The following is a 27,422-nucleotide window of genomic DNA, read 5'->3' as shown; positions in this document are numbered from 1 at the left end:
AGCATAACACATTTGCTTTATGTAATTGGATCTGAAGTTCAGGGTTGTGTTAATTGATTATACCAAGTGCAGTTCTAGTCAGAAGAGAGATTTTAAGTGTTTTGAAGGCATGCACTGAATAGATTTCTTGGATGTCTTTAGCCAAATGGAATATTTGAGGGGAAAAAGGGAAGATTAAACATAATATATTCAAGAGATAGATCACAAGTTCATCACCAGGCAGGTTCAGGCTAGGTTAAGGGTGCTTTAAGAGAAGAGGTGTTTATGTACTAGACAGAGTTGACTAGAAGAAACAGCATGAATTTTTTAAAATTTACTGCCTCAAACTGAGATACATGTTTGCATTTCTTGTGGATAAAAATAGAAAGCCAGTGAAGGAGGTAAGCGTTCCTGTGTACCTGTATATGTAAAGTAAGGCTCTGTTGGCCACAGAATTGGAGGCAAGTAGAAGAATCCCCTCCTCACAAAGACAGGGCTGTTGGAAACTGAAGTGTTTTCCCTAACCCATCACTCACCTAGAGCATCAGAAGTGTTTCCTCAACAGAAGTAATGACACCAGGGTTGTTTCTCACCTCTCCCTGCCCCGGGCCGACTGCAGTGTGGCAAGATTTAAATGCAGACTAATTCTTCCTAGCTCACGTGGAGAGCCAGCCATCAAACCTCTCTGCCTTTATCAGCTGTGTTCTTCCCATCTCATGAGTTCATAGGCCTATGGTAATGTATCATAAGTGACTTACAGGTGTCTCTCTGATCATTGTGATCTGCACTGTTATTATCACCTAAAAACACTGAGGGAAGATTTTCAAGGTTTTTAATGTTTTTTTCTAAGATTGTCCAAACCATGACACCACTCTTCTATCAGTCCATGACTGTGATAATCAGCAGTCTCAGCTGTGTTCCTCCTTGACCCAGGGCCTTTCATAAGGGTAGGTCTACTTTGTCTGCTTCATCCTCTACCAGCCTTTTACACACGTGATCCAGCCAAAAATAGGAGACTCATGGGAAGAGAGAAAAGCGTGACACTCGATTAAGAAAAAGAGAAGTTACAGAAAGAAGCAGGAACCACAGATGACCCCAGCCTGGCATTCCAGACGTGGAACTCCCACCCACCTGCACAAGAAAAGATCTCAGCAGCTTCTCTTAGATCATCAGAGAACTGAGGTCACAGGACAAACCACTGCCCCAGAACTGGGAAAGACAGATTCCAAGGATCACAACTTACCAGGATATGGGAGGTTTGAACGACACTGCCAGCTAGGCTGACTTCATCCATGTTTGTAGAACACAAAACTCCCACCTGCAGAATATACGTTCTTTTAATGCTCCCTCTCTAAGATGGGGCATGCGCTTGGCCATAAAATAATATATTTGAAGAGACTTATGCCACCAAGAGCATGATGTTAATGAGAAAATAATTCTAATAATCTTTCTAGATAGTTCTCACATATTGGAAAATCAAACGGCAGCTTCTAAATTAATCCTTGGGTCAAAGAAGAACCCAAAAAGGAAATTGCAAACTCTCACTGCACCGGTAATGAACACACAGAATCACCAACGTATTTGTGGGATTTATGTAAAGAGGTGCTCAGAGGGAAGTTTGTATCTTTAAGTGCTTGTGTCAGAAAAGGAGAGGGACATGAAATCAGCAGCCTTCCTCAGGTGGGCGTTCAGGGCTGCTCGGCAGTCACGCTGTAATTCCTGCACTAATTAGTTTCCTGCCTGTTTCACATCTTTTCTCCCCGCAGCCCCCCATCCCAGATTGTGAGCGAATGATTTGCTTATTTCACTGGGAAAATAAAAGCTATTCCGGGAGAACCAGACATCCCCCTTCTGCCATCTCAGCCCTCTGCTTTGCCTCTGCACTGGCACGTCCTGCCCCATCTGCCTACGGTGGTGATTCCAGGACTGGGTTTACCCGCTTCTTGCCTGCTTCACACACCCCTGACACCTGTCTGCATCCTTCCTACCAAATACTCATTTATTGAGAGATCACCCTCTGCCCGTTGCCCCGTTCCTTGCTCCCTTCCTTCCCAACAAGATTTTTTGAGCTTGGACTCAAACTCGTGTGGTACAGATAAATCCCTAATTGGTTCTTTGTCAGTTAAGAATGAATCAGTGGCTCTTACCTCTTCGTGGTCTTTAATTCAGAATTAGTTCGGTTCAGCTATTATCGGACTTGCCATTGGAAGAGTGAGTCAAATTAAGCTCTTCGAACGAGTTACTGTTCGTAGAACTGAGTGCTGTGGTTGCAACGCTTTATTCTCATTCATCAGAAAATATAGTTCCTCCTATTTTCTTCTCTTTAGTCACTTGTCAGCTTCTAGCAGCTAGTAGAAGATTAAGTTTGCAAGTCTTTAATTTCTGTTTGTTTTTATAAATCGAGAACTTCCAAAGGGAGTAGAGTGTCTGTTGTGTTTTTTCAAATAGGATTAAGCAGTGAAGGTGGAGGGTCCGTGATGTTGATCCTTTTTGGCCTGTTTAGCATCTGCAGAGTGTGTTTTGAGAACATTCAAGTCGCTTCAGGAAGAGGCTGTGCTGTCCATGCCTGAGTTGTCAGTGGTACACACTGTTGCTATTAATTAGATTTCTGCAGCGCTGAAGGGAAAGGGGTTTTCTTGGAGTTGCACTGGAATTTTTTTTTTAAACCATGAATGGTCAAGTAGAAAAAAATTAGTTGGTTCCATTTTGATTACATCTGACATTCCAAAAAAACAGCTGCTAGACTTGAATCCAAACCATTTGGAACACGGCGCTTTGTCTCCAGGTCGTGCAGCTGAATGGGCAGGCGTCTTCCCACACGGGCTTCAGAAAATGGTCTGAAAGGCGTTACTGGTGTTTCAAAACCAGTCAGTTTGAAAATGTGATGTCCACAGTGCTTGCCCTGCGGAACCCCAACACACGCGGGCATGTTAAAGATTTTGAGACGCCTGAGGCGTATACATGTTTCATCTTTCTAGTCCAGCATTTCCCAAATGTACCTGAGCTGGAAGCCTTTGTTGGCTGTGTCCTTGTGGATGAGATAACACTGGTACAGGTTATGTGTTTTTATTCAAGAGATGATGAGCACTGGCTAGCGCAATCAGTGCAGAGACCACAGGCGTGGCCCACGCCCTTACAGGACTTGTGTAAAAGAGCCAAGAGGAGGGGTGTAGGATGTGTCCTGTGACTAAGATGTCCTCTGGGTATTGAGGACACAGGGAGGGGCCTCTGATCTCACAGACCCCAGTCTGCTTCCCGAAGGATGAGTTTTAAGTGTGTGCATTTTTGTTCGTTTCTTCAAATCTCTTTTTGAGCACCTACAATAAGCCAGACACGCCCTAGACCTTGGCGATTGATGTAGCAATGCATAGAGTCCCCCTGTCCTGGATCGTGTGTTCTTGTGGAAGGAGGCAGGCCGGAAACAGGATCACTAAATACAAGTGTATAACTTATGTGGCGGTGAGTGCTCAGAGAACAACATAGCAGGGAGGGGATGGGGCGGGGGGTGTGTGGGGGTTTGTTTACATCTGTGAGTGTGTATACAGAGAGGTGATTGCCATTTAGCTAGAGAACATCTCCCTTGGAAGATGACATTTGGGTCTAGACCTGGGTGACAGAAGTGGTCCAGGCGGGAGGTACAGGAGATGTGAAAGCCTGGGCAGGAGCGGGCGTGTCTGAGCATCCGCAGGGCCGTTTGGTTGGCAGGAACGTGCGAGGGAGATGGCAGCAGGGGATGGGCCCGGAAGTTCACTGAACTGGACCCGGCAGAACCTTCTGAGTCACTGCCCGCCTTCATCTCTTCTTCTGAGTGAGGTGACAGCATGAAGGGGTTTGAACACGCAGAGGACTAACAGCATCTATGAGCAAGTGGGGAGGGTTTAGGCAGTGTGTTCTGCTGGAGCCCAGAAAAAGGACAGAGCGAAAGTGCACGGGGTCCCCATGCCTGCTCAGAGCCTTGGGTTTGGTCTTGAGATGACGGGAGCAGTGAAGGGTTGGAATAGCAGCATCCTGATGTGCAGATTTAAGGATGGAAGGTGAATCTGGACCCAGGAAAACAAAGCTGTTGATGTAATTCAGGAGAGAAACAGGAAGGGCCGGAGCTCAGCGGGTGGGGCGCAAGAGAGGTTTGGTGTCTGCCAGTGGAGGGAGGGAGCAGTCACGGTGACTCTGTTCTTTCTGGGGCTTCATCTCGGGTGGACCATGCCTTTGCATGTAGAGGTGTGGGTTTGAGTTAATGGGAACATGAGCTCCTATGAGAACTTGTCCAGGGATTGCGATTCTTACAGGACACCAGCATGGAGATGTCTATTAGGTAATTAGACACACAAGGCTTGCTCGGGAAGTTCATAATAAAGGCAGCAAACAGCCATTACCATTGGACGCCGCATCTAGTTACAGTGTTTAAAAGCATGCGTAATTCATCTGAAGACTCTTTTTTTTTAAATTGGTTTGCCTTTTGGAACCATTTTGTATATCGCGTGAGTGGGGACTGTCGGCAGTATTTCAGGTGACTCCAGAGAGCTGCATCGCAGGTTTTCAGCTTCAGGAGAAACGAGCTACTGCTTAACTGAGATAAGAAGTCAAAGTCCCCACTCCCATTTTTAGTGGTGTTCATTGATTCCTTTCTTAATCTTATTTCCTCAGACAGCATTCCTGTTATTAAGACAGTTACACTGTTAGAATTCATGAAATTATACAGATTTTCAATTCTTAAGAGATGCTTATCCAGTATCTAGGAGTAACCACTGAAGCAGCAGAATATTTTAGTCCATTTTATTAAGTAAGCAGGACATTTCCAAGTGTCTCATGACCTGAGATAATTCATGGGAAGTTGCTGATCTCTAGCCAAGAAAGCTGAGGGAAGTACGTGCTAAGGCAGGGAATCAGAAGATAGGAGACCCACGTTGTCGTTTCATCTGTTCCTCCCACTTTCTCGGCACAGTGTCTGGACGGACCACCTGGTGCTCAGCTTAGTCACCTGGAAGGCGGGAGCAGTAGCTCCGTGTCTGGCTCATGAGTTCTCAGTCATCATACAGGTGGTGCCAGAAGGCTCTGTCCCAGGTGGGGACAGCTGGGGACGCCCAGTGGGCACAGGTGGTTCTTAACTCCCATGGAGGTGATAGTCTCGGGGTTCACAGCAAAGACTAAGGAGAGTGAGTGTGAGAGCACCGTGTAAACTGTAAAGCGCGGTGAAAGCGTTACAGTTATTCTCACTGCAGGTGACTCTTCTTCCGGGAAGGTTCAGGCTCTCTTCTCTTTTGAGTGATAAGTTGATAGAATATGCAGATAAAACCAATGCATCTTATACCCGTCACAAAAATTAAGTCAAAATGGATCGTAGACCTAGATGTAAAACAATGAAATTCTTCAAAGATAGCAAAGGAGAAAATCTAGATGACCTCGGATATGACTGTGACTTTTTAGATACGGTACTAAAAAGGCATGACAGTGAAAGAAATAATTGATAAGCTGGACTTTATCCAAATTAAAAACTTATGTTCTATAAAAGATATTGTGGAGAAGGCCAACAACTGGGAGAAGATGTTTCCAAAAGACATAATCTGATAAAGAACCATTATCCAAAATATATCCAAAGAACTCTTAAAACTCAGCAATAAAAAACATAAACAACTTGTTTGAAAAATGGGCGAAAGATCCGAACAGACCTCTCACTGGAGAAGATGTGCAGATGGCAAACAAGCCCATGAAAAGATGCTCCACATCACAGTCTTCAGGGGAACGCAGCTTAAAACAAGATAAAACACACCTATCAGAACGGCCGAAACATAAAACACTGACAGCACCAGGCGCGGACGAGGGTGGAGAGCAACAGGAGCTCTCGTTCATTGCTGGTGGGAACGCAGGATGGTCCAGCCACTCTGGAGGACGGTTTAGCCGTTTCTTAAAGAACTAAACGTACTCATGCCGTAGCATCTAGCACTCATGCTCCTTGCATGCTTGCTGCTGCTGCTGCTAAGTCGCTTCAGTTGTTTCCAACTCTATGCGACCCCGGAGACGGCAGCCCACCAGGCTCCCCCGTCCCTGGGATTCTCCAGGCAAGAACACTGGAGTGGGTTGCCATTTCCTTCTCCAATGCACCTTGCATGCTTAGTAGGCAGTTATTAAATGTTTGTTGAGTGAGTAAAGGAATGGTGTTAGGATTTGGAAATTGAGTGAAAGCAGATACTGATTCCGATCTTGTGAAATTTTCAGAAATGTTATTAATTACACTTTAAGGAAGATGGGAGGTATGTCTCGCACTCAAGGGAAAGAAGAGATCTGTACAGAAAAGTTTAACTGAGAATTCAACATACTGATTTTTAGGGAGGGCCAGAGTTAGCATTGTATACCTAGATTTTGAAATATGAATTAGAAGAATTTAATGCCATTGGAAGTGTGAGGCACTGTATAAGATATCTGACGTTGCTGATTGTGAATGAGGTTAAAACCCTGAATTTGGAAGCCAACATGATTTGTTGAATCAAATTTGTTTACTTGGGAAGTAAAAGGAAAGTTCAGGTCCTGAACTGTGTATGCGTAAAGCATGCAAAATGAGAGCTAATTTTTTCCCAAAGAAGCTTAATTTAGTGGGAAGCAACTTGGTGGGGTCGGAAAGCTCATAGTAAAAATTCTGTATTATCTGGGTCATTTAAAAATCCTACAACTTGGGGAAACTTTCAGATACATGTGAGTATTCCTAATAAATTTTGAAAAATCCTACAGGCCTTTGATAGTGATGCATTTTGTGATGATTTGCACAAAACCACACGTGCGGAGGTTGGCGCTGGGCTTGGGTGAGAGTGTGGCCTCTGACAGGCGGCCTTCTGTTGGTGCCTTCTGCAGGCAAACATGCTGAGGACATATTCGGAGAGCTGTTCAACGAGGCCAACAACTTCTATATCCGCGCAAACTCTCTGCAGGACAGGATTGATCGCCTCGCTGTCAAGGTCACCCAGCTGGATTCCACGGTGGAAGAGGGTAGGTCATCCCTGGAGAGTGATGCTGAAGGAGGGCAGGGAGTCACCCTGCTGCTTCCTCGAGGTCATGCGCTCATCCTTCATCTCGTCTTTTCCTAGAAGAAAAGCAAGGGGGAAAACCCACAGCGCAGGGTTACTTAGTAATTAAGAGTCACATCTGGTCTACCTTGTGAACCACACTCAATTTGTAAATAAACGACACACGCAGTATTTGTTTTAAAAGACTCTCTGGATGCATTCAGTGTTAGAAGTCCTAATGGAGGTTACTGGTAGTTATTGGAAAGATACTTTCTTACCGGAAAAATCACAGACTCACTCCAAAGATACTGTCCAGCTAAGAGAGCCCTGTACCCTCTGCCCCTCTTAGGACCGATTATAAGTAATTGAGCTGATCCTGCTGACTTAATTGCCCAGAAATGAAGGGCTTCAGGCCTCTGAAACAAAGTTAATATCCACAGGTGCTGTGAAGTTAACTGATGGTCATTTTGATGACGTTCCCTGAAATTGGGATAGTTTCAAAAAAAATTAAAATTCAACAATCCCTTAAAAAATTTTTCGCTTTTTGTCTCTTTCAAATAAAAGACTATTTTGGGGGGAAAAAAACTATCCCCCCAAATCAAGATGTGCCATTTTATATTTACTTTGAAGAAAACACTCAAATTAAAAATTATTTTTCCCTTTATATAGGCAGTTACAGTTTCCCTCCTGGCATTAAAATGATCCTAGCATCTTATTTTTCTACTAGGCCTTCAATAGCAGTATTAATAAAAACTGAAAGTTTTTTTTAATGTAGTTATTTATGAAACTCATCCCTCATCACTCAAAAAAACATGTTTTCTTATCTTCAGATCTGTTTCAAAGGTCAAAATTAGATTAGTGAACTAAAAATTTAACAAGTGTAGAACATTGAGACTTTAATATTTGTTATGAACATTCTTACTTTTCCAACAGAAAGTAGGAAGTTAGAGATGTGCTCTTTTTAATTTAATTTTAAAATGTGTCTTTTATTTAAAAGGAAACGTTTGAACAGCTACTGGGTCTATTCAGACAAGGAGTTTTAATATTTTAAATCAATCATATACTTTTCAAATGGTATAAAAAATGATTTTAAAAATATTTGTCTTTATTCAGCTTTTTGTTGACTCTTGCAGTTGTGATGCTTGTGATAAACTTTACCCTGGAAAAGGTTAGCATCGTGAGATTCTACAGCACATTTTATATAGCCTTACATTCCCTTCCCAATCAGTATTCTCCCTTAAGACTTTCCTTGGTGGATATTCCTATAGAAGAATCCTTGACCAAGTCAGGAAATCTATGCTCTATGTGATCCTGCCACTCCGTTGGGCAATCTTGGAAAGGTCATTTAACACCCCTGACCGTCAGCCTCATTGGTCCAATGGGTGAATGTGCCTGTACACCCACCTCAGAAAGTCATGTCCAGGTCAGATGAGTTGATACCTGAGATGCAGTATGCCATTCAGACTCAAGAAATGAGTGTAAATAGCCTGCTTCTCTCAGACTCCTTAGTGCAGATTTGTATCATGCTGCTTAATTTTCAGAACTCTAGGTGTGCTGAAAAGCTTTACCATTTCTCCTTAATATTACTGTCAGAAAAACTTAATACACTTTCTACATTGGTGTATTTTTTGCAGACGTATTAACTGTTTGAATGGTTCCCCTCCCCCTGGATACCCCGAACCTTTGTGTTTACATACCTATTACACTCATAACTTTATCCCTGTGTGGTTTCTGAGAAATGCTATTTAAGTAAAGAATGATGCACTCATAATTAGGCTCAATGAAATCATTATATTGCCACAAAAGAAGGAAAGACATGATTTATAGAGATTACTGTTGTTTATCAGAGGGAGGGGTTGTGCATACTAGTAAACATGATTTTAAATGAACAATAGTAGGTACTATTATTCTGCTAGAATAGATGTTATGTATTCGGCTATTCTAGGAGATGTTTATGATTGTGAATCAAATTATACTTGTTTCTAAACGGTTCAAAATATTTCCACATAACCCGACTTGGGGGACTTTTCTCTAAACAGTGTCACTACAGGATATCAACATGAAAAAGGCTTTCAAAAGTTCCACAGTCCAAGACCAGCAGGTGGTTTCAAAGAACAGCATTCCTAATCCTGTTGCTGACATTTACAACCAGAGCGATAAACCGCCTCCTCTGAACATCCTTACACCGTACAGGTAGGTCTTCTGTGTGCAGGTGCGTCCCCAGAGCCTCTCAGGTAAGTAAGTTGAGAGAGGTGGGCAGTGTGGTGAAAAGATCTTTTCAGACTTTGAGAATAATTACTGCAGTGTTATCCAGGATGAAATTGGGCTTCCCAGGTGGCACAGATGGTAAAGAACCCTCCTCCCAATGCAGGAGAGGCAGGAGACACAGGTTCGATCCCTGGGTCAGGAAGATGCCCTGGAGAAGGAAAAGACAACCCACTCCAGTGGGTTCTTGCCTGGAGAATTACATGGACAGAGGAGCCTGGCAGGCTACAGTCCTTGGGGTCACAAAAGAGTCAACTCTTAGCAGCTCAACAACAAAAACAACCACGATGACATTAGTGATTTACAGAATTTCTAAAGTTTGAGTATTTCAAAATACAGATAAGCTTACCAAGGGAAGTGTGAGCTCTGATGTTAGCTTTCAGATGCAGATATCGTGAGTAGAAGATAGCACATTACATAGTAATGGTGTGTGATTGTGTTGATCCTCACGTTCAAAGTCAAGTTTAAAGGAGTTGCATAATTCATCTCTAATGCAGCCAAGTACCTGTCTCAGCATTTCAGCCCCGCAGACATGTGTTATTTAATTCAGAAACGTGTGTTCTGCAGTGTTGGGTTTTCTAAGAGTGAATATAGAATCAAGAAGGTATCCTTTCATTTGAATTGGTAGGACACTCTATCAGGACCAAACTTCCTAGAAAAAGAATGAAAAATAAACTATACAAAAATTATTATGAAGACACTAAAAACGCTGTTTAGAACTCCTCTCCGACCTGCTGCCGCGTCACTGAGTTCTTTCCTGTTTCCATGTATTGGGTTGGCTAACAGGTTCATTTGGGTTTTTTGGAACAGCTACAGGAAAACCCGAACGAACTTTTTGGCCTACCCAGTAATTCTCTGTTCGTCCCCATCTCTCACCCCCTGTAGAGCTCGCTCCTCAGCCTCTGATGAGCTTAGACTGGTGGGGGTGATCCTCGCAGCCCCCCAGGATTAGCTCCACTGGGTGGTGCCCCCACCTTCCTGAATTCACTGAGTCCTCCACGTCCGTTACTGCTCTCCTGGGTCTGGTAGCCCTTCTCAGGCAGTGCCCAGGGGTTCTCTTGGTCTGAATTCCTGTCCTTTCTCGGGGTCCAAAAGGAGATGTTTGGATCCATCCTTTATTGCAGCTCTACTGGGAAAGTAGTCGTTCAGACTGCATCCCTTTCTTCAGCATGGACAGAAAGATGCTCCAGGAAATGAAATAGGGATTCCATGGAAGCTGTGATGGGAGAGGATCAGGATACCACATTTTTCTATGAAACAAATGTATGTTTCTGGAGTCTTTAGATACTCAACTTAAAGATTAATAGTAGTATTGTAAACCTAATTTTTTTTTTACCTTTTTAAAATTTATTTTTAATTGAAGGATAATTGCTTTATAATACTGTGTTGGTTTCTGCCGTACATCAACATGAATCTGTCATAGGTGTACACATTTCCCCTCCCTCTTGTACCTCCGTCCTGCCTCCCGCTCTGCTGTATGTAAAATAGATAGCCAGTGGGAATTTGTCATGTGACTCCGGGAACTCAAACCGTGGCTCTGTGACAAGCTAGAGGTGAGATGGGATGGGAAGCCTAATGCTTTAACTTGTGAATTTGCTTTTGTTCAGCAGACATTTTTCTGGGGGCAATTTCAGCTTTATTTATTCCAGAGCCAGAGAACTTATTAAAATTTTCCTAAGAAACCTCACTAAATATTTTGTTATAAAGGAAAAAAGAAACCCTGAAAACTCAATGAACCACTCATATTTGACTAATCAAGATCATGATTAAATGTTTGTGGTGGTTAAAATTTTTAATTGCATAAAATAAATTGATGCTCATATATATTGTGTATATTCAGTTTTATAGAAAAGAAAAATATCTTTTAATAGTGTGTTTAAAAATAGTCATGCCAACTCAAATCTACTTTTTATTAATGCAGAAATATTTTGGTAGGAAAAAACACAAACTTTTGCAGTTGGATTTACATATGACAGTGACAACACAGTTTTAAATAAGTACAGTGTGACTGAAAAGTCAAGTGTTTAGTTGCAATAAACATAGAATATTTCTGCTTGTATTCTGGTGTCAAGGTTAACGTTTGCTTAAGTTATTATACATATTTGTTCCATTAAGTAGTAACTCCTCATCAAAGTATTAGCTCCACTTTTGAAAAAAGAAGATGCATTTTATACATTTTAAAATTGCAGCAAGTTGCTGCTCAGTTTTTCTATGTCCTCAACTATATTGACAACCTAGTAGTATCTTAGGGCAATAGTTTATATTTTTCACAACAATGTTTTCAGTAAAATCCCAATAATGCAGGTTGCTTGTCACTAGGAAATTGGGAAGAGAGAGGATTTTAAATAACTAAAGAATTGAAGTACAGAGTGGATTGTGCTGGTTTGTTAGCGACTTCCAGGCAGAGAATTGCCAGATCACCCTCCTGAGAGCTTGGCTTATCATTTGATGCTGAGAAGCTTAGAGAACCTGGCATAGCAGGGACTTCAAGACTAGTTTCCCTCGAGTAATTCATGTCACTTTGTTTGACTACTGGGCCACAAACTCTTTACTTATTTCTCTGATTTTTTTTTTCTTTCTCTGTATGCCTCAAATGACTAATTGAAATGCTGTCTTTAAGTGAAAATGTTTTGCTTCCTCTTGAAGGTAATATATAGGTCACATACTGTTTTTAAAGCATTAGCAGATAGAGTGTTCACTTCTTAACATGATTATTTTGAGCTTTGTTGTCTATTGATATATATTACAACTTTGGGTCCATGTCCATGTTGGCTGCATTTTATTGACTTTGTGATGAATGAGTAGCATATAAAGACTTGAAATATTTTTAATATATAGTAATTATAGCAGTTCTTGAAAACTAAATAGCTGCAAGTGAATTTTCTTTGTGAGTTACTTCCATTTAGAACCCTGGAGAAGGGAATGGCAACCCACTCCGGTATTCTTGCCTGCAGAGTTCCATGGACAGAGGAGCCTGGTGGGTTACAGCCCCAGGGGTCACAGCATGACATGACTGAGTGACTAAGACTTTCCATTTGGAAAGTATTTAGGTCATCACTTTCTATCCGAGTTACATGTATGCACCGTGAATATTCTGCTCCTTTCCTAATTGAATTATAGATGTTGGGCAAACCTGATTTTTTAAAAAAGGCAGAGTGCTTGCTAATTTTTATCCAAATAGCCTTGTTGCTCCAGAATAGAAGTGAACATATATGTGCTAAGAGATCCATCCATCTCTATATGTAGCCCCCATTAGAATAAACAGAACATACCTTGAAATAATTGTGGTATTAAATATTGCTGTTTATGAGCCATATTGTGATTTTGGGGTAGCAGTTTTCTAAATCTAAATATGCAGGAGTAGTTTTTACTTAATTATTCTAGAAAAAACTGCTGTTACTGCATGTTCACACATTTTTTTCAAATAAGAAAAATTGGGAGACTTCAGAGAGTATAGGATAGTTCAGATTCCTCATGCAGATGTTGTCTTGTGAGTTTAAATGAACATTAATAATCACCCCATATGTGTGACCCCATAGACGGCAGCCCACCAGGCTCCCCAATCCCTGGGATTCTCCAGGCAAGAACACTGGAGTGGGTTGCCATTTCCTTTTCCAACACATGAAAGTGGAAAGTGAAAGTAAAGTCGCTCAGTCTCGTCCGACCCTCAGCGACCCCATGGACTGCAGCCTTCCAGGCTCCTCCGTCCATGGGACTTTCCAGGCAAGAGTACTAGAGTGGGGTGCCACTGCCTTCTCTGATATGAAAATATACAACCTTTTTTTCCCACCTGACTTGTAATACATTGATTTACAGAGATGATAAGAAGGATGGGCTGAAGTTCTATACTGATCCTTCCTATTTCTTTGACCTCTGGAAAGAAAAAATGCTACAGGACACGGAAGACAAAAGGAAAGAGAAAAGACGTCAAAAGGTAAAGAATTCAAGTATGGGAAATGTTCATATAAATGTGTAATTGAGATGCTTGCTTAGAAATTAGAGATTTAAAGATCCGTACATTTTTTTAAACAGTTGAGATGCTGGGTTTTGTGCTGAAGTTTTTCTAGAGGTTGCATTCTTCACATGAAGATACCATTCAATCTAACACAGTAATACAGTACTACTGGCAATAAATTCTATTGATTTATTCTCTAAAACTTGCTTTGCTTTCATAAAAGTAGTGGCAAAAATTTCAGTTTTGTCACTGCATTTTATAACTTTTCTCTTGCACTTTCAAATTTCATAAAGCAGTCAACCTTCCATATCAGTTAGAATTATCTGCTTTTGGCATTTTTAACATTATTAATTGTTGGGCTGCCACCTAACTGTAATTAAGACCTTGGTGAGAGAGGTTCGTATCGGATGGAAAAGCATGTGTGGTCAGCACACTGAGAGGATAGTATTTCCTGAAAATGAGCTGCTTCCCTTTGGTGGGGTGGTCGTAGGCAGGAGAACTGAGGTGCCTGCCTTGCAAACACTCTTAGAGGGACAAACCCACCCTCGGGTTCAGGAACTTCGATTTTGAAAATTGTCTCTTTGGGGCCCAGAAATTAGACTTAAATGACTGAAAATCAGTTAATTCTCCAAAGGCAATTAGTTGCCAAGCCTTTTATATATGAATGATGTTTTAAAAAATGACCATCTAGTGTGTGAGTTAAGAGCTCATTAGCATTTTGTGGGCCGGCTCTCTGGAGGCTTGAGACAAGTAGGAGGTGCTGGCGCCACAGGAGTGACAGTTCAGGATGGAAGAGGACTGGAGACTGGAAGACAGGATTTCAGAAAGGGAGCACGGCAGTCGCCGACTGCAGGTGTGAAACGTTACCTCAAATCCTGGGAGGGAATATCTCAGATTGTCATCTGTGTGCTCTTCTTGGGGTTTGCCAGGGGGCCCAGATGGTAAAGAATCCGCCTGCAATGCAGGAGACCCAGGTTCGATCCCTGGGTCGGGAAGATCCCCTGGAGAACAGCATGGCAACCTGCTCCAGTATTCTTGCCTGGAGAATCCCGTTGGAGCGATTTAATGGGGAATCTTGGAAGGGTTGCTGGGTGTTCAAGTGGAGCAATATTCAAGCAAAGACACTGCTAAGGACTGAAGTGCAGAATGGGAAGATGCTGATCTCTCCAAAGAAGAACGGAGATTTGAAGGCCTGTGGCTCTGAATCCCCAAACCTCTTCATGGCACCAGGGCAGAATCCCAAGACTTTACAAGTTCTCTCCTTTAAAGCATGCCTCCTTTCAGATGGCCTCCCAGAATTCCCTCGAAACAGCAGTGTTCATTTTGGCAAAAATATTTAACTTTTCCACCAGTGTTCTTCAGGGGAAAGCAGTCTTGTCGACTGTGTGTGATTACCCTCAGTACAGAATTATTTGTCATTTCCTTGGTGGTTTTGTCTCATCCTGTGTGCCTCAAACACATAAAATTCTGATGAGAATTTCTCCTTCATTCATTTGTATAGTGGTTCTTTTTTGAATGCCTTCTAAAGGCTGTGATGTAAAAGAAAGGACTATCACCCTCATGGAGATGAGAGTTGAGTGGGGGAAACAAACATTAAAAAAAGTCATGCCATCCTCTGGAACTCATAAGGAGGGAAAGAAATTTGACATTTTTAATACAAAATCTGCTTTCTATAGGAACAGAAAACGAGGCAAGGTAGCCTTCATTTCCCAGGATTCTAGAAACCCCAGGAGTCACACTCTTATTTGGAACAGACAAACCCATGGGAAGGAAGAATTAATTTAGAAAATTTGGGGAGAAGACATCCATTGTTTCTGAACATGAAATTTCCTTCGTTTGCTGGTGTAAAAACATTTTTTTAAGTCATGCAAATAACGACGTTGGTGTCAGGCTGAAGTTGCAGAGCTGGAAAGTGAGGGATCGGGTGGCTTTGTCGGGGGTGGGCAGCAGGAGGCGAGGTGACCGTGGGGGAGGATGTGGAGAGGGGAGGAGGTCTGTCCCTGAGATGCAGATAGAAGAGGCTGATTGAGCGGAGTGTGTGCGTGGAGGTGGTGGGGCTTCAGGATGGAGCAGCGTTCTAAATAGCAGCAGCTGAGATCATCCAGGTGTAAAAAGGAGCTGGGGACAGCCTTGGGGTCTTCATGTAGGCGGCGTAGCCAGGTGCAGATGTGTCAGGGTCAGTGTTACATCATAGTCAGCTTGTGTGTGTGTGTGTGTGTCGGCCGTGCATTGATGGGTAGATTGGAGGCTGAGCCATTGTAAAGAGAGTGGCAGATACCACCACACTTGTCCCTACCCACTCAGCATTCATCTCTTAAAAGTAAGGGTGATAGCTATTAATTAGTCGAAGACAGTGACTCTCAAGCAGGAGGTATGTTGGAATCCAGAGAAATCTCCCTCCTTTTCTTTCTCTTGATTTTAAAAGCATTCAGACAGTACACACCAGTTGTAAAATGCCCAACCCATCCTGAAGTAAACACATGTGTTTAGAAAATTTGGAGGTGAGTGTCTCCCTTTCCCAGGCATAACTGCCCTCTGGTAACAGCTGTGCATTCATAATACAGGTGTACAATAGATACAGACATATCCATATCATGATATAATAAAGATGTACTTTGTTCTTCTTAATAGTTGTATTATATTCCAAAGTTTGGATACTTAATGAGCTATTTACCAGTTAATGAATTAATGAGTATTTAGGTTGCTTCCAAACTGTCCCTGATACAGCACTGGAGGGGTACCTGTACTCAGGTACAGGTATTTCTTCAGGGTCAGTTCCCAGCAGTGCAGTGTGGACTTAAAATTTTGAAAGGTGCCACCCTCTTGCTCTTGACCCTCTCAGGACTGGACCAGTTTATGCCCCTAACAGGACTCCTCCAGTTGTGAAGATTATCGCTATTGTTATTAGGCATTATCTTCATTTATTTAAAATTTTAAAATGTAGTTTTTAATGGTTCCTTTCCATTGACAGTTGGGAGTTCAGCTTGGGTGAGATCGCAATCCCCATGAGGGCAGACACCTGTCCTCTCTTGTTTTCCATTCATACCTTCCGGGCTTGGCAGGTGCCCCAGCCATAGTGAACATCTTGTTACCTGGATTTGTTCATTGCAGAGCCACGTGTGGAGGGGCTGTAAGGGGGGCGTAGGACTTAAAGGCTCATAGATCGGTTTCCCGAAGATCATCAGATTTCACGAGGGGAGCAGGAAGGACATATAAACACATATGGAAGTAGGGTCCTCACCTTTAAAAAAGCACCTGCATAGAACCCAAGTTATTTATTGAAGACATTTTTACTGGCAAAGTAGATCTGGAGCAGGAGTGAGAGGGAAGGTAAGTTCTTAACCTTGTTTTTAGTTTGTGTTAAGCTAGTTGCAGGGTTCACTCAAATATTCTGAAATAATCCTTTTGAAACTGAACACTTAAAATTATTTTGTGACAGATAATTACACATTAACAAGTCAGAGCAGTATAAGGGTGGGAAATGATGTCTCTGGAGCAGGCAGGTATTTCATGTGTATAAAATAGATCTAGAAGTATCGTACACTGAAAAGAAGCTAAATCTTAGTGAGGTGAGAATTCTTGACCAAAAATGATGGTAAGCAACTCTTGAAACTGCAGCATAGTAACTTTTACGTGTTGGTGTTAAATTAGTAAGTGTCTGTTTTCTTGGTTGGGTCTGAGTTGGGCGAGGGTGTTAGGAGGTTCTCGACCCGGGAGTGATGGAAAGGGGCCCGCCCTGTCTGCACCCCAGGCTCACTGCTGCCGTGGCAACCGCACTAACCTGCTCTTTTCCTTCCCTCTGTCTCGGCACGCTTGCCTTCCTCCTTGGACGTCAGGAGCAAAAGCGTATAGATGGCACAACCCGGGAGGTGAAAAAGGTTAGAAAAGCCAGAAACAGGCGCCAAGAATGGAATATGATGGCGTATGACAAAGAGCTTAGACCTGACACCAGGTTATCACAGAGCGCACACCACGGAGCGTCTTCTGAAGGATCCTTGTCCCCAGACACTAGGTGTGTGTATGTGTGTGTGTGTGTGTGTGTGTGTGTGTGTGCGCGCGCGTGTGCATGCATGCGTTGTGAGGGTGAGCGGGGCTTGGCTTCCCTGTAAGTGGAAGCGTAGCACGGCTTTGTGTTTATATGGACCACAGTGTGTTTCCAAACTTTCCCTAAAGATGAGTGTTGCATATGTTTTGAGTTTGAAATAATACTTTAGTTTTGTTTGGTGTTGGGTTACTTTGCATCATTTTCCATCTGTGACTTCACTTAATCATTCTACTAATCAAGATGTACTATTTTAACCTCGATTCTGAATTTGGGCTTAGTACCTGCCCATAACTGGCATTTTCATTTTGATAATCGTTTCATTCTTTCTCTGCCTCTTTTGCTTAGAATTTTGCTTTTCCTTTGCCACTTGGTATCTGAAATGATTGGTAGCGATTGATGTGATCAAGGAATAACTTCATTGTTCTTCTTGATAACCTTTCCAAAAGGGATGAACAAAGTTTCCCCCCGCCCCTTTCAGTTTGCTAATCTTACGTATTCTAATTGCAGGAGGAGAATTCTCTTAGGAATTTAAGAATTGTTAGCAATTCAGTAAAACTGTTTTCTTGCAGATGTGAAAGACATGGTCCCTAAGCAGCATCTATCCCAAAAGGGCTTCACTGGACAGGAAGAACTGACCAGTAATTGTAATTTACAGTTAATTTCGTATTTCTGCTTCTGTAAAGGTGGGCTCTTCCATCGGCATTTAAAAACGTGAATAGAGAATTCTTACATCAGCAGTAACCTGGACCTTGCAATAAATCTGTGTTTTAAGAAATGCGTATTAACCTCCATGTTTAGCTCAGACTAATGTACAGAAGATGCTTAGTGCTCGGTGGGTACAGTTCCCATAAATACACTTCCCCACAAGGGCTGCCGGTCACTGACTGACGCAGGGTCTAGATTTTTCTGTAGAAGCTGTTATCAGGTAATGATCTGACAATTCCTGGAGCTTTAACTGAGCTGTAGCCTCAAGTTTTAGTCTTTGTGTCAGTTTATCTCTGTAGAAAGTAAGACTGAAGATACACTTCCGCTCATAGTTCTTTGGGTGAGAAGTACGTGAACTTCACAGCTCCCAGGATGTCATATCTGCTGCTCGGTTTTCTCCGGCTAAGCTCTGACTGTTTATTCGTGCAAAACGTACACTTTGTAATAATCCATACATAAGTCTTTCCATAGGTACAGATGGAAAAATGAGTTTTTAAAAATCTTTCAGTTGAATTAATCGATATTCATTCTGGAATCTGAGATTAGACGTGCCATGCTGGGTATAAAATTGATGGATTATAGCCCTTAAATTATTTTGGATACTTTTTATTTTATGAAAGTATAACAGTTTTCTTATTATAAAATAAGATTAAATTTTTATATTTGGAAAAAATTATTCATAATCTTATTACCAGAGAAACCACTGTTTTTGTATTTTAGTGTATTTCTCTTTTTGGTCTTTTTTCTGTACATGTGTATATTTTTTACTTAATGAAATTGAAGTCTGCCCTGTGTTATTTACCTTTTGATTTTATAATGTCTCATATTCCTGGGCTTCTCTGGTAGCTCAGAGAACAAAGAATCGCCTGCAGTGTGGGAGACCTGGGCCAATCCCTGGGTTGGGAAGAGCCCCTGGAGAAGGGAATGGCTACCCACTCCAGTATTCTTGCTGGAGAATCCCTTGGACAGAGGAGCCTGGTGGGCTACAGTCCATGGGATTGCAAACAGTCAAACGCAACTGAGCGACTTTCACACGTTCCTGTTTTAAGTGTTATTTAGAAACGTGGTTTTTAATGGATGTACTCAGGGTAACTGAGGGAAATTTGAGCATTAAGTTTGATGGTATGTATATAATTTATTCTTGTAAGTAATACATTTTCAGCTCATCACACAAACTAATGATAAGTTTTCACTCTTTTTGTAGATCATCAGGAATGGTTTGATTCTAAGCATACGTTTAGGATGGGCCTTGATCAAATGCTTGTCCCTGGCTCCCCACATCAGTTGGGAAGCAGGGTGCCCCCCGGCCCCTGTGCTTCCCCCTTCCTCGCCCTGTTCTGGGTGTTGCAGCTGCCTGACCCTGGGTCGCAGCCACTCGACCCTGCCCTCCCGCAGAACCCCGAGGGCTTCATTTGCTTCTCCCACTGAGTCTCCACTGCTGACACTTCCTCCTGTCCCATCTTTTCTTCACTCTTCCACATTCTCTTTCCCCTAACAGATAACTCCTGGTGCCCCTGCAGCTTCAGGACCACCCGCCCGGGCTCACACGAGTGCCATGTCTCCTGAGGCTGATTCTGCCTTCCTGTTGGGGGGTCCTTTTCGCTCAGCAGTCACCCTCCTCCTCATCTCTTGTCCAGCCTACCAGTGTCCCCTGAACAGGGGCAGTGACACCTCGAGTGACCAGTCAGCCCCCTCTCCACTCCACCCCACCACCGTCACAGAGCCCTGCCCCCCAGGCTCTCCTGCTGTAATTCCCGACATTGGGCATGCCCTGCTCGCATCTGTCCTCCATCCAGTTTTGTCCTCCATTGCCTCCATTCGGCCCTCTATCACCCCGAACCTTACAGAACAGAGCTCTGAATTGTGCCATGATATTTCCAGCCCCGGCTCCTCACCCCATCAGAAGCACTCTGTAGCCTGTAGATAAGTTTGTTTCCATTTGAAAGTTGTACCCCGGCTATGACACAGTTACCCACACGGGGCCACGCTCCCATCATCAGGGAATCCAGAGTTTCAGGTATCTACATTTTTAAAATACGCTAAAACTAAGAACAGGTCAGATTCTTCCCCCACTGAAAATATTTTTAACTCCCTTGCCAACAGTTGGCATAGTTCAAAAGACAGTCATATGCACACCATAATGTACAGTTCATACTGTACATGAGGGAAAAAGGAAGTGAGTTACAAATTATGTTTATATTGAAATTAGGGAAGAAAAAAGGAAAAAAAAAACCAAAACAGTAGTCTTTTGCCATTTAGAGAACTTTTCTATGCAGTGATGTCCTGGGGAAGCTGCTGTCTGAATTCCAAAGACCCGACGTGTGTTTGCCTCTTCCCTTCAGAGAGAGAGACACAAGCTGAATCCCAACAGAAGCCAGCAAATAAGTGTGAGAAAAGTCAGGACCAGAAGAGAAGAGTGGGAGAGAAGGAAGATGGGCATTGAGTTCATGAGTGACGCGAGGAAGCTGCAGCAGGCGGGGGGCGCGGCAGAGCACAGGACGCCCGCCGGGTTTGTGCTTCCGCTTGCTCCGGTCCCCGCCCCCACGGCCCCCTGCTTCGGCGTCACGAGAGGATGCTCTGCCCTGTATTGACCACACGTCCCATAACCCGGGTGACTAACGCCCTGCGGCGCTGCCCAGCCCTTCCCACCCCCAGCGGTACCCCCAGGGTCCCAGCATTCTTCTGAACTCTGCCAACTAACACGGAGACGCGTGCACCCTTTCAGAGTTTCTCTCTCCCGCAAGCCTTGGAGGCAGCAAGAGGGCTTCTGCCTGCGGCACTGTGTTCCTTCTCTCTCTTTTGGCCATAAATACATCTCTCCTGTTCAAGAAGACTACCACTCACCTCATTCTTGACTTCTTTCTCTGTTCTTACCGTTCATTTTTTTTCCCCCGATTCATCTGCCATTTGTTAAGGTCTAGTTATACGCTCTCAGTTTAATCGCCGCTGAAATCTTCCACCTTGGATGCCGTTTTCAAGTTCAGCGCCCTGTCTTGGAGGCTCCTGTCTTACAAACGTGTCCGCTGCGATGCTGTGAAGGGGGCTGTGCTGTCTGTCGCTTGTCCGTCTGTCTGACCACGCACTTCACAGCTGTGGCTCTGAAACCTCCTAACCCTGGAGCTTTGCCGCTAAAGTCATGATTGCATTGTGCTTGGAAGCTCTTGTGGGCCTCGACCTTGTCGATAGTACAGGGAATAAGCGTGTGATTTCTGTGCCTTGCCGTGTTCTGATTTAAATGTACGCTGATGCCTGGTGGCCGGGGTAGGGGAAGTCTTCTTAACTGACGCCACTTTCTCCCACCCCTGGCTCTGGCCCGCAGGTCCCATGCATCGGATGTCACGGATTACTCGTACCCGGCCACCCCCAACCACTCTCTGCACCCGCAGCCTGGGACCCCTTCCTACGGAGCAGGTGACGCCCCGTCCCACGGGCCGGCAGCCCAGGCCCCCGAGCACGAGTTCCGGCCCCCGTCAGCCTCGGCCCGGCACCTGGCCCTGAACAGGCCCCAGCAGCCCCCACCACCCCCACCGCAGGCCACGGAGGGCCCCCAGGCCCCCGCACCCATGGCCCCAGCCGACTACGGGTAAATACCCCATCTTGGGCTCACTCTGGGGCTCACCATTGCATGGGGGTCTTGCGGGTGGGTGATGAGGAATTGTCACTGAATAACCTGGAGAAGGAAATGGCAGCCCCCTCCAGTATTCTTGCCTGGGGAAGACTATAGACAGAGGAGCCTGGTGGGCTACAGTCCATGGGGTCACAAAGAGTCGGACATGACTGAGGGACTAACACTGAACACTGAGCCGAACTCTGGAGGCTAGGATGCAGCCAGGAATGAGCGGGTGCAGATACCATCCGTTATGAGAAACTCTGTTAGGAAAGGCAGGGTCACGCCGCTCCCCTTTTATTACACATAAGCCTCAGGTTTGTGTCTATGTTCGTGAACACACATTATCTTTGTGTTTGAATGACCAAGCCAGGGCCTTGGCAAAGGACAACGTGCCAGTTTTGTGAGCGGGTCCCAAATGCTCCAGAGAATCCGAATCTCAAAGGAGACAACGATAATAAGCAACACAGGACTTCTTAGACGTGGATGCACGTAGCCCTGGCCTCTGGGCACCCAAATGTCATTCTGCCTCCAGGTCCTGTTGTTCTGTGTCTTTTGGGAAAGGTTCAAACATCTCCTAAAAAAAGATCCTCATGTTAAGGGCTTATTAAGTTAAGCACTGCCTGTATTTTGGTAAGCAGTCTTTTTGGCTTAAGCTCAGTCTTTCAAGAGTTTAGTCCCTCCCAGTTGGCACCCAGGGGATTGAACACGTGTTTCCACGGACAGGGTTTTCTCCACTCTGGAGCAGCGAGGGTGGCGCTCTAAACGTACATCCCTCAGCCCCCAGAGGTTTTCTCTCCGACCGCAGGGTCTTAGACGGTCCCTGCAATTTGGTTATCTGTAACTCAGGGTTCCCACAGAGTGTTCTGAGGCTCTGAGTGTCAGGCAGAGAGAGTTTGTGGTCCAGTTGGTTTGGAAAACCCTCAGCTAAATAGAACTCTGCAGGTTTCTTGGCTGGAGGGGTTTTCGAAGCTTTGGATGTTCTGATGGGCTTTGTGGGCTTTGGGGAATTTATATGGGGACGGGATGTAAAATACAGAATTTGCCAATCTGATTGGCCTCAGAACCCTTATAAGACAGATTTCCAAGCACCTTTTCTGAGATGCCCCCGTGTAACAATGCCTTGTCCTGCCTTCTTTGTGCTGCAGTCAGCTGTCCAGCGCTCTGTAGACGTCACCTTTTCCAGTGGTTATCATTTGGTGCACGTCAGCAGACCATCTTGAATCCCATCACAGTGACTTGTGATGACCTGTGGTCCAAAGCATGGTTGTTTGCGTCCTGCAGTGTTTCACATGACAGCGTGGGCAGTGTCTTGGGGGGTGGGGCTGCTGTCTCCGAGGTGGGGGATACCCTCTGAGGATGGGACCAGCCATTGCTCTCTAGTGATTCTTTGCTTCCTGTCTCTGACAGGATGCTGCCGGCTCAGATCACGGAGTATTACAGCCCCTCAGGACCCCCACCGCACCCGCCCCCACCCGTGATCCCCTCCGCACAAACTGCTTTCGTCTGCCCCCTCCAGATGCCCCTGCAGCCCCCCTTCCCGGCCTCCGCCGGATCCGCCTACGCTGGCCCTCCCCACCCTCCCTCCGGTGGGCTTGTGGTCACAGCCCCGCCGCCCCCAGGCCCCCCACCGCCCCCGCCCGGCCCTCCAGGTGCCGGCTCCTCGCTCTCCTCCTCCCCAATGCACGCCCCTCCGGGGGCTGAAGCCAAGAGGCAGGAGGCTGTGCAGCCGCCCGTCAGCGACGCCCGCAGCGACCTCCTTGCCGCCATCCGGATGGGTGAGTGCCCGTCCCAGGACAGCGGCCCACCAGCCATGGCCTCCTCGGTTTCCAGCAGCTCCAACCTCCACCAGATGGCGTTTAGGAGAGGGTGACAGGAGCCTCGGTTTTTTTTTTTTTTAACAGCTGATGTGTTTTTTCAGCACCAAGTAAACACGGTGATAAAGCACTGAGAATTCAGGAAAGCTTTACTTGACTAGGAATAGATTATAAAAATGATCATCAATTAATTGGATCTTCTTTTTTTCACTGCATCTTATTCTAAGGTCAAAAGTATAAATTAAAGAAAATGAGCTCCTGTCAGTGATCTAGTTTTTCAGACTAGTTTTTCATATCTAGGATACGTATTAGCCTTTTCGTATTTTTAGTTTGATGTGCCAGTGAGCTGCAGGCCGACCAGGAGTATGGTCTTCATGACGGAAACACTCGTGTTGGCACAATTGTCCCAGTATAGGGGGCCACTGGAAACCTTGAAACAGCCTCTGGTGGCCGGTGGCTCCCTGGTTGGGCTGTGCTGCTCTAGAATGTTCTTTCTCGGTGCTGATGCGCGCTGGAATCGTAACTGACTATCTTACATTTCAACACATCACTTAAGGAATGTCACGACTCCTATACATTTTATTTTTTTTCTTGGTCCTGTAACATCTATTTCCCAAGCATTTCCCATCCAGTTTCTAAAACGTTTTATGCTAGCGTCAGTAGGCCAAAAAAAGTCTAATAGGCTTGTTGGGCCATCTCTGTTTAAATCGGAGTGAGCGGAGGGATTGCATTCTGAGCCGCGTCTCGTGTCTCTAGGGATTCAGCTGAAGAAGGTGCAAGAACAGCGGGAGCAGGAGGCCAAGCGCGAGCCGGTGGGCAACGACGTGGCCACCATCCTGTCCCGGCGCATCGCCGTCGAGTACAGCGACTCGGACGACGACTCGGAGTTCGATGAGAACGACTGGTCCGACTGAGACGGGCGCCCAGCAGGCCGGGCCAGGCCGGGGGGAGCGTGTCGACAATGTCAGTGGTCCCAGCACCCAGATAGTGGTATTATAATCCCGTAGCTTAGCCACTTTTGTATCAATAATGTGAGATTGCTTTTGCACATCCAAAACTTCTGGGTTTTTTCAGTATTTACTGTGTAATACTTAAGTGCCACTAAACTTAGCAAACCGTGCTGCACACGAGGAAATAATGCTGTAACTATTGCATCGTCCTGAAAACAGCCTCTTGCTTCTTTCTCTCGGCCACAAACGCGTTTAGTGCTGTTTGGGTTCACGCTCCTTAATCATGAAAATCCTGCAGACTTGCTGTGTGTTTGTGAAGCTGCCTGTTGTCAGGTCTCTGCGAGATTCAGGACTGTGCGACAGACCAGTGTCTTCCGATCAGTAAGCGATACTGTTTTCCACTTTTTTTTTTTTTTAATGTGTTCAGAAGAAGTTGGTTCTCAAGAGAAAGATTTGACAAGTAGGAGACTCAGCTGTCTGAGCTTGCACTGTCATGGCTGGTGGCCTCTGTCTCTCTGGAGGCTCTGCTGAAGAACCTCATTTTCTCTGCTGACCTTGTGAAATGTGAACTTGGCCCTTCTCAGGCAGGATCCCTCACGGGCGTTCATGGAGTCAGTGCTTGCTGGTGGTTTCTGTAGGAGGTTTCAGCAGCACAGTAGGAAGGAAAGTGGAGAACGGCCCTTTTTCCTTTGGTGTCGTCGGGACGGGGGTTGCACTCAGCACCCTTGGCGGCCTCTGGAGCTGGAGAACCAGCCCACACAGACCTGGGATCAGAGCCCGTACAACCTCTCTCCCAGAACCACGTCCCAGGTGGGCCCACGTGGAGGCCTTGGAGCCACAGAGAAGGCTCCAGGTGGCACCTGGCCCCAACTGATCTTGAGTTCTGAGAGCTTCATTTAGGTGAGAGGAGACTGTCGCATCTTTTTCGCCTTCCCTGGTGCTGTGGCCAGTTAGGGACCCAGCCCTCGAAGCACACGGGTTCCTCTTCCACTTGGTGGTCGGCACACCACCCTTGACCAAGTACCCCAGGGGAGGGTCGACCCTTCCTTGTCCCTTCCCACGTGGTGACAGGTGAGCCCCGAGCAGGCCTTCCTGTTCCAGATAAACTGCTAGGAAACTTGTGAATGAGAACTTAGATTCTGTAATGCTGGGTGGAGGTGAACTGTTTGTTTGAAAGAAAAAAACAACCCAGGCTTTAATCTCAGGTGTAACTTCACAGATGTACAAAGACACTTTACCCCCGAGCAGTTCTGACTTCTCTGCTGTGTGCAACTCGGGTCCTAGTGATGCTCAGTTGTGACCAAGGAATCTGTGGCTAAAACAGAGATGTTTGGGTGGATGTAGGGTGTCAGCAGGACCCTGACTGCTGGGGGTGGGGGGTGTGGTTGCTGAGTTCTCCCCAGGAAGCTGCTGCTCCACCATCACGTCTCTGTCCCTGAGGGACACACACGGGCTGTGGAAGGTCCCGGTCATCCTGTAAGGGCTGCCTGATGGGCCTTGAGTCCCCTGGGCTGGAACTCGAGAAGAGCCTCAGATCTGTATGACCCTTGTTTCCAAGCTCCCAGGCCAGGTTGTCTGAGTCTTTTCAGCTAGAACCAGCATGCTTGTTGGTGCTCCTCACCACGTTGTGTTGCCTCTGAGTAGTTATAATGAACGCCTCAGTTCCTCTCTTTTAATTTCTCTTTTTCTCCAGTGCAGAGGCCAGCTATGTTGGCATTTTCTTGGGACTTTTACCAGTTGTGGTCATATTTTGTCTTTCTTTACAGTATTTTGTCTTTAGTGTTACTTTTGGATACAGAAGCACCTGTGTCCTTCTAGAACCTATGTTTGATAAATCTTCTTTGTCTCTTTTTTTGTAATGTCCCTTCTGTCCTCAGGATGGAGAGAATGCATAAAGCTACTATCCGTGTCAGGATTTCTTCTATTTATATCTTATCACAGTAAAATTAGTGGCACTTTATACATATTCATGAGCCTGTTAAGTATTGGTTGTCCTCCTGTAGTTTAATCAACAAGTTATTTTCAACTTGATGTTCTGACCAGTGAAAACGCTTTTGCTCTGATGTGTTATGTAGCCTCTAAGAGAATGGAAAAGGACTAAAATCCATTTTAGATTATTTTTCGCAGTATTTTTCTCAGCACTGATTTATTCTAAAAATGAAATCCAGACTTTTTCTAATACGATAGCACACGAAAAGGAAAAAGTGACTATTTTGAACTGTCCATTTTCATTTTCAAGAAATATTTACGAGAGAAATGGAGAAAAACATTTAAATGCATACTTCCTATCTATGGATTTTACATTTTAAAGTAAGCTCTATGTTGTAAGGTTATTTTTTTGTTTAGTCTAATTTCTTACAAGCTTTTTCTCATGTCATGGATCAGGTAGAGGGATGAGAAGACGACTCAGAACCACCCATTAACTGCACGCATATGATGTAGTCAGTTTTCTGTTGTTTAGCCCTAAAACCATAAGATTTGGTCACTTATGTTTTTCTTCAGTAAAAGTATACTGTTGGAGAATTAGCATTTTCATTTCAGTAAAATTTTAGAATGTCGAAATCTTTTCTGAGCACCACGTGGCTAGATTGTGAAAGTTTTGTAATAATTTGCAGCTGAAATTCACGATACATTTTCATCCATTGAAGACTCATGGGAATGTATCAGCCAGAGTAGCAAGTAATTTTTGTTTTCTAAACAAGAGTCTGTCACCTTGCAGTATTACCAATGCTGTTGTACACTGAATTTAAAGTGGTATTAAAAAAAAAAAAAACTCCTGGTAAACAATTTTTATCTGTTTGTATATCTTACTATAGATTATGTACAAGTAACATCTAAATAAAATTACACTTTTAACCCTAAACAGTTTTGCTTATTGCAGTATTGTATGGTTAACCTTTTGGGGTGGGAATAGAAATTGGGGCTTGGTGGGGTTTTTAATTAGCCTTTCCATTATTCCCTGGTGGCTCAGATGGTAAAGTGTCTGACTGTGATGCGGAAGACCTAGGTTCTATCTCTGGGTCCGGAAGATCCCCTGGAGAAGGAAATGGCAACCCACTCTAGTACTCGTGCCTGGAAAATTCCATGGATGGAGGAGCCTGGTA

At 44.5% G+C, this 27,422-nt stretch overlaps 1 protein-coding gene across 4 annotated transcripts in view; it reads left to right on the top strand.

The window, feature by feature from the left end:
* Nucleotides 1–27,181, top strand: part of WASF3 (WAS protein family member 3) — a 76,949-nt gene extending 49,768 nt beyond the window's left edge. For 3 of the 4 annotated variants that reach the window (XM_027557544.1, XM_027557540.1, XM_027557541.1), the window contains 7 exons: nucleotides 6,823–6,957; nucleotides 9,014–9,167; nucleotides 13,056–13,173; nucleotides 17,031–17,206; nucleotides 21,264–21,527; nucleotides 22,962–23,329; nucleotides 24,125–27,181. In XM_027557544.1, coding sequence (XP_027413345.1) covers nucleotides 9,034–9,167; nucleotides 13,056–13,173; nucleotides 17,031–17,206; nucleotides 21,264–21,527; nucleotides 22,962–23,329; nucleotides 24,125–24,282 — 1,218 coding nt within the window. In that variant the 5' untranslated portion in view covers nucleotides 6,823–6,957; nucleotides 9,014–9,033 and the 3' untranslated portion in view covers nucleotides 24,283–27,181. Of the gene's footprint in view, nucleotides 1–6,822; nucleotides 6,958–9,013; nucleotides 9,168–13,055; nucleotides 13,174–17,030; nucleotides 17,207–20,286; nucleotides 20,454–21,263; nucleotides 21,528–22,961; nucleotides 23,330–24,124 lie in introns of all 4 variants that reach the window. The other variant, XM_027557543.1, reaches the window with a different exon arrangement.
* The last annotated feature ends 241 nt before the right edge of the window (nucleotides 27,182–27,422 follow it).

Source organism: Bos indicus x Bos taurus, chromosome 12 (genome assembly GCF_003369695.1).
Source record: "Bos indicus x Bos taurus breed Angus x Brahman F1 hybrid chromosome 12, Bos_hybrid_MaternalHap_v2.0, whole genome shotgun sequence".
In the NCBI taxonomy this organism is placed as follows: domain Eukaryota; kingdom Metazoa; phylum Chordata; class Mammalia; order Artiodactyla; family Bovidae; genus Bos; species Bos indicus x Bos taurus.
The sequence above is the reverse complement of the archived record's forward strand: the minus strand, read 5'-3'. Positions and strand labels throughout refer to the sequence as shown.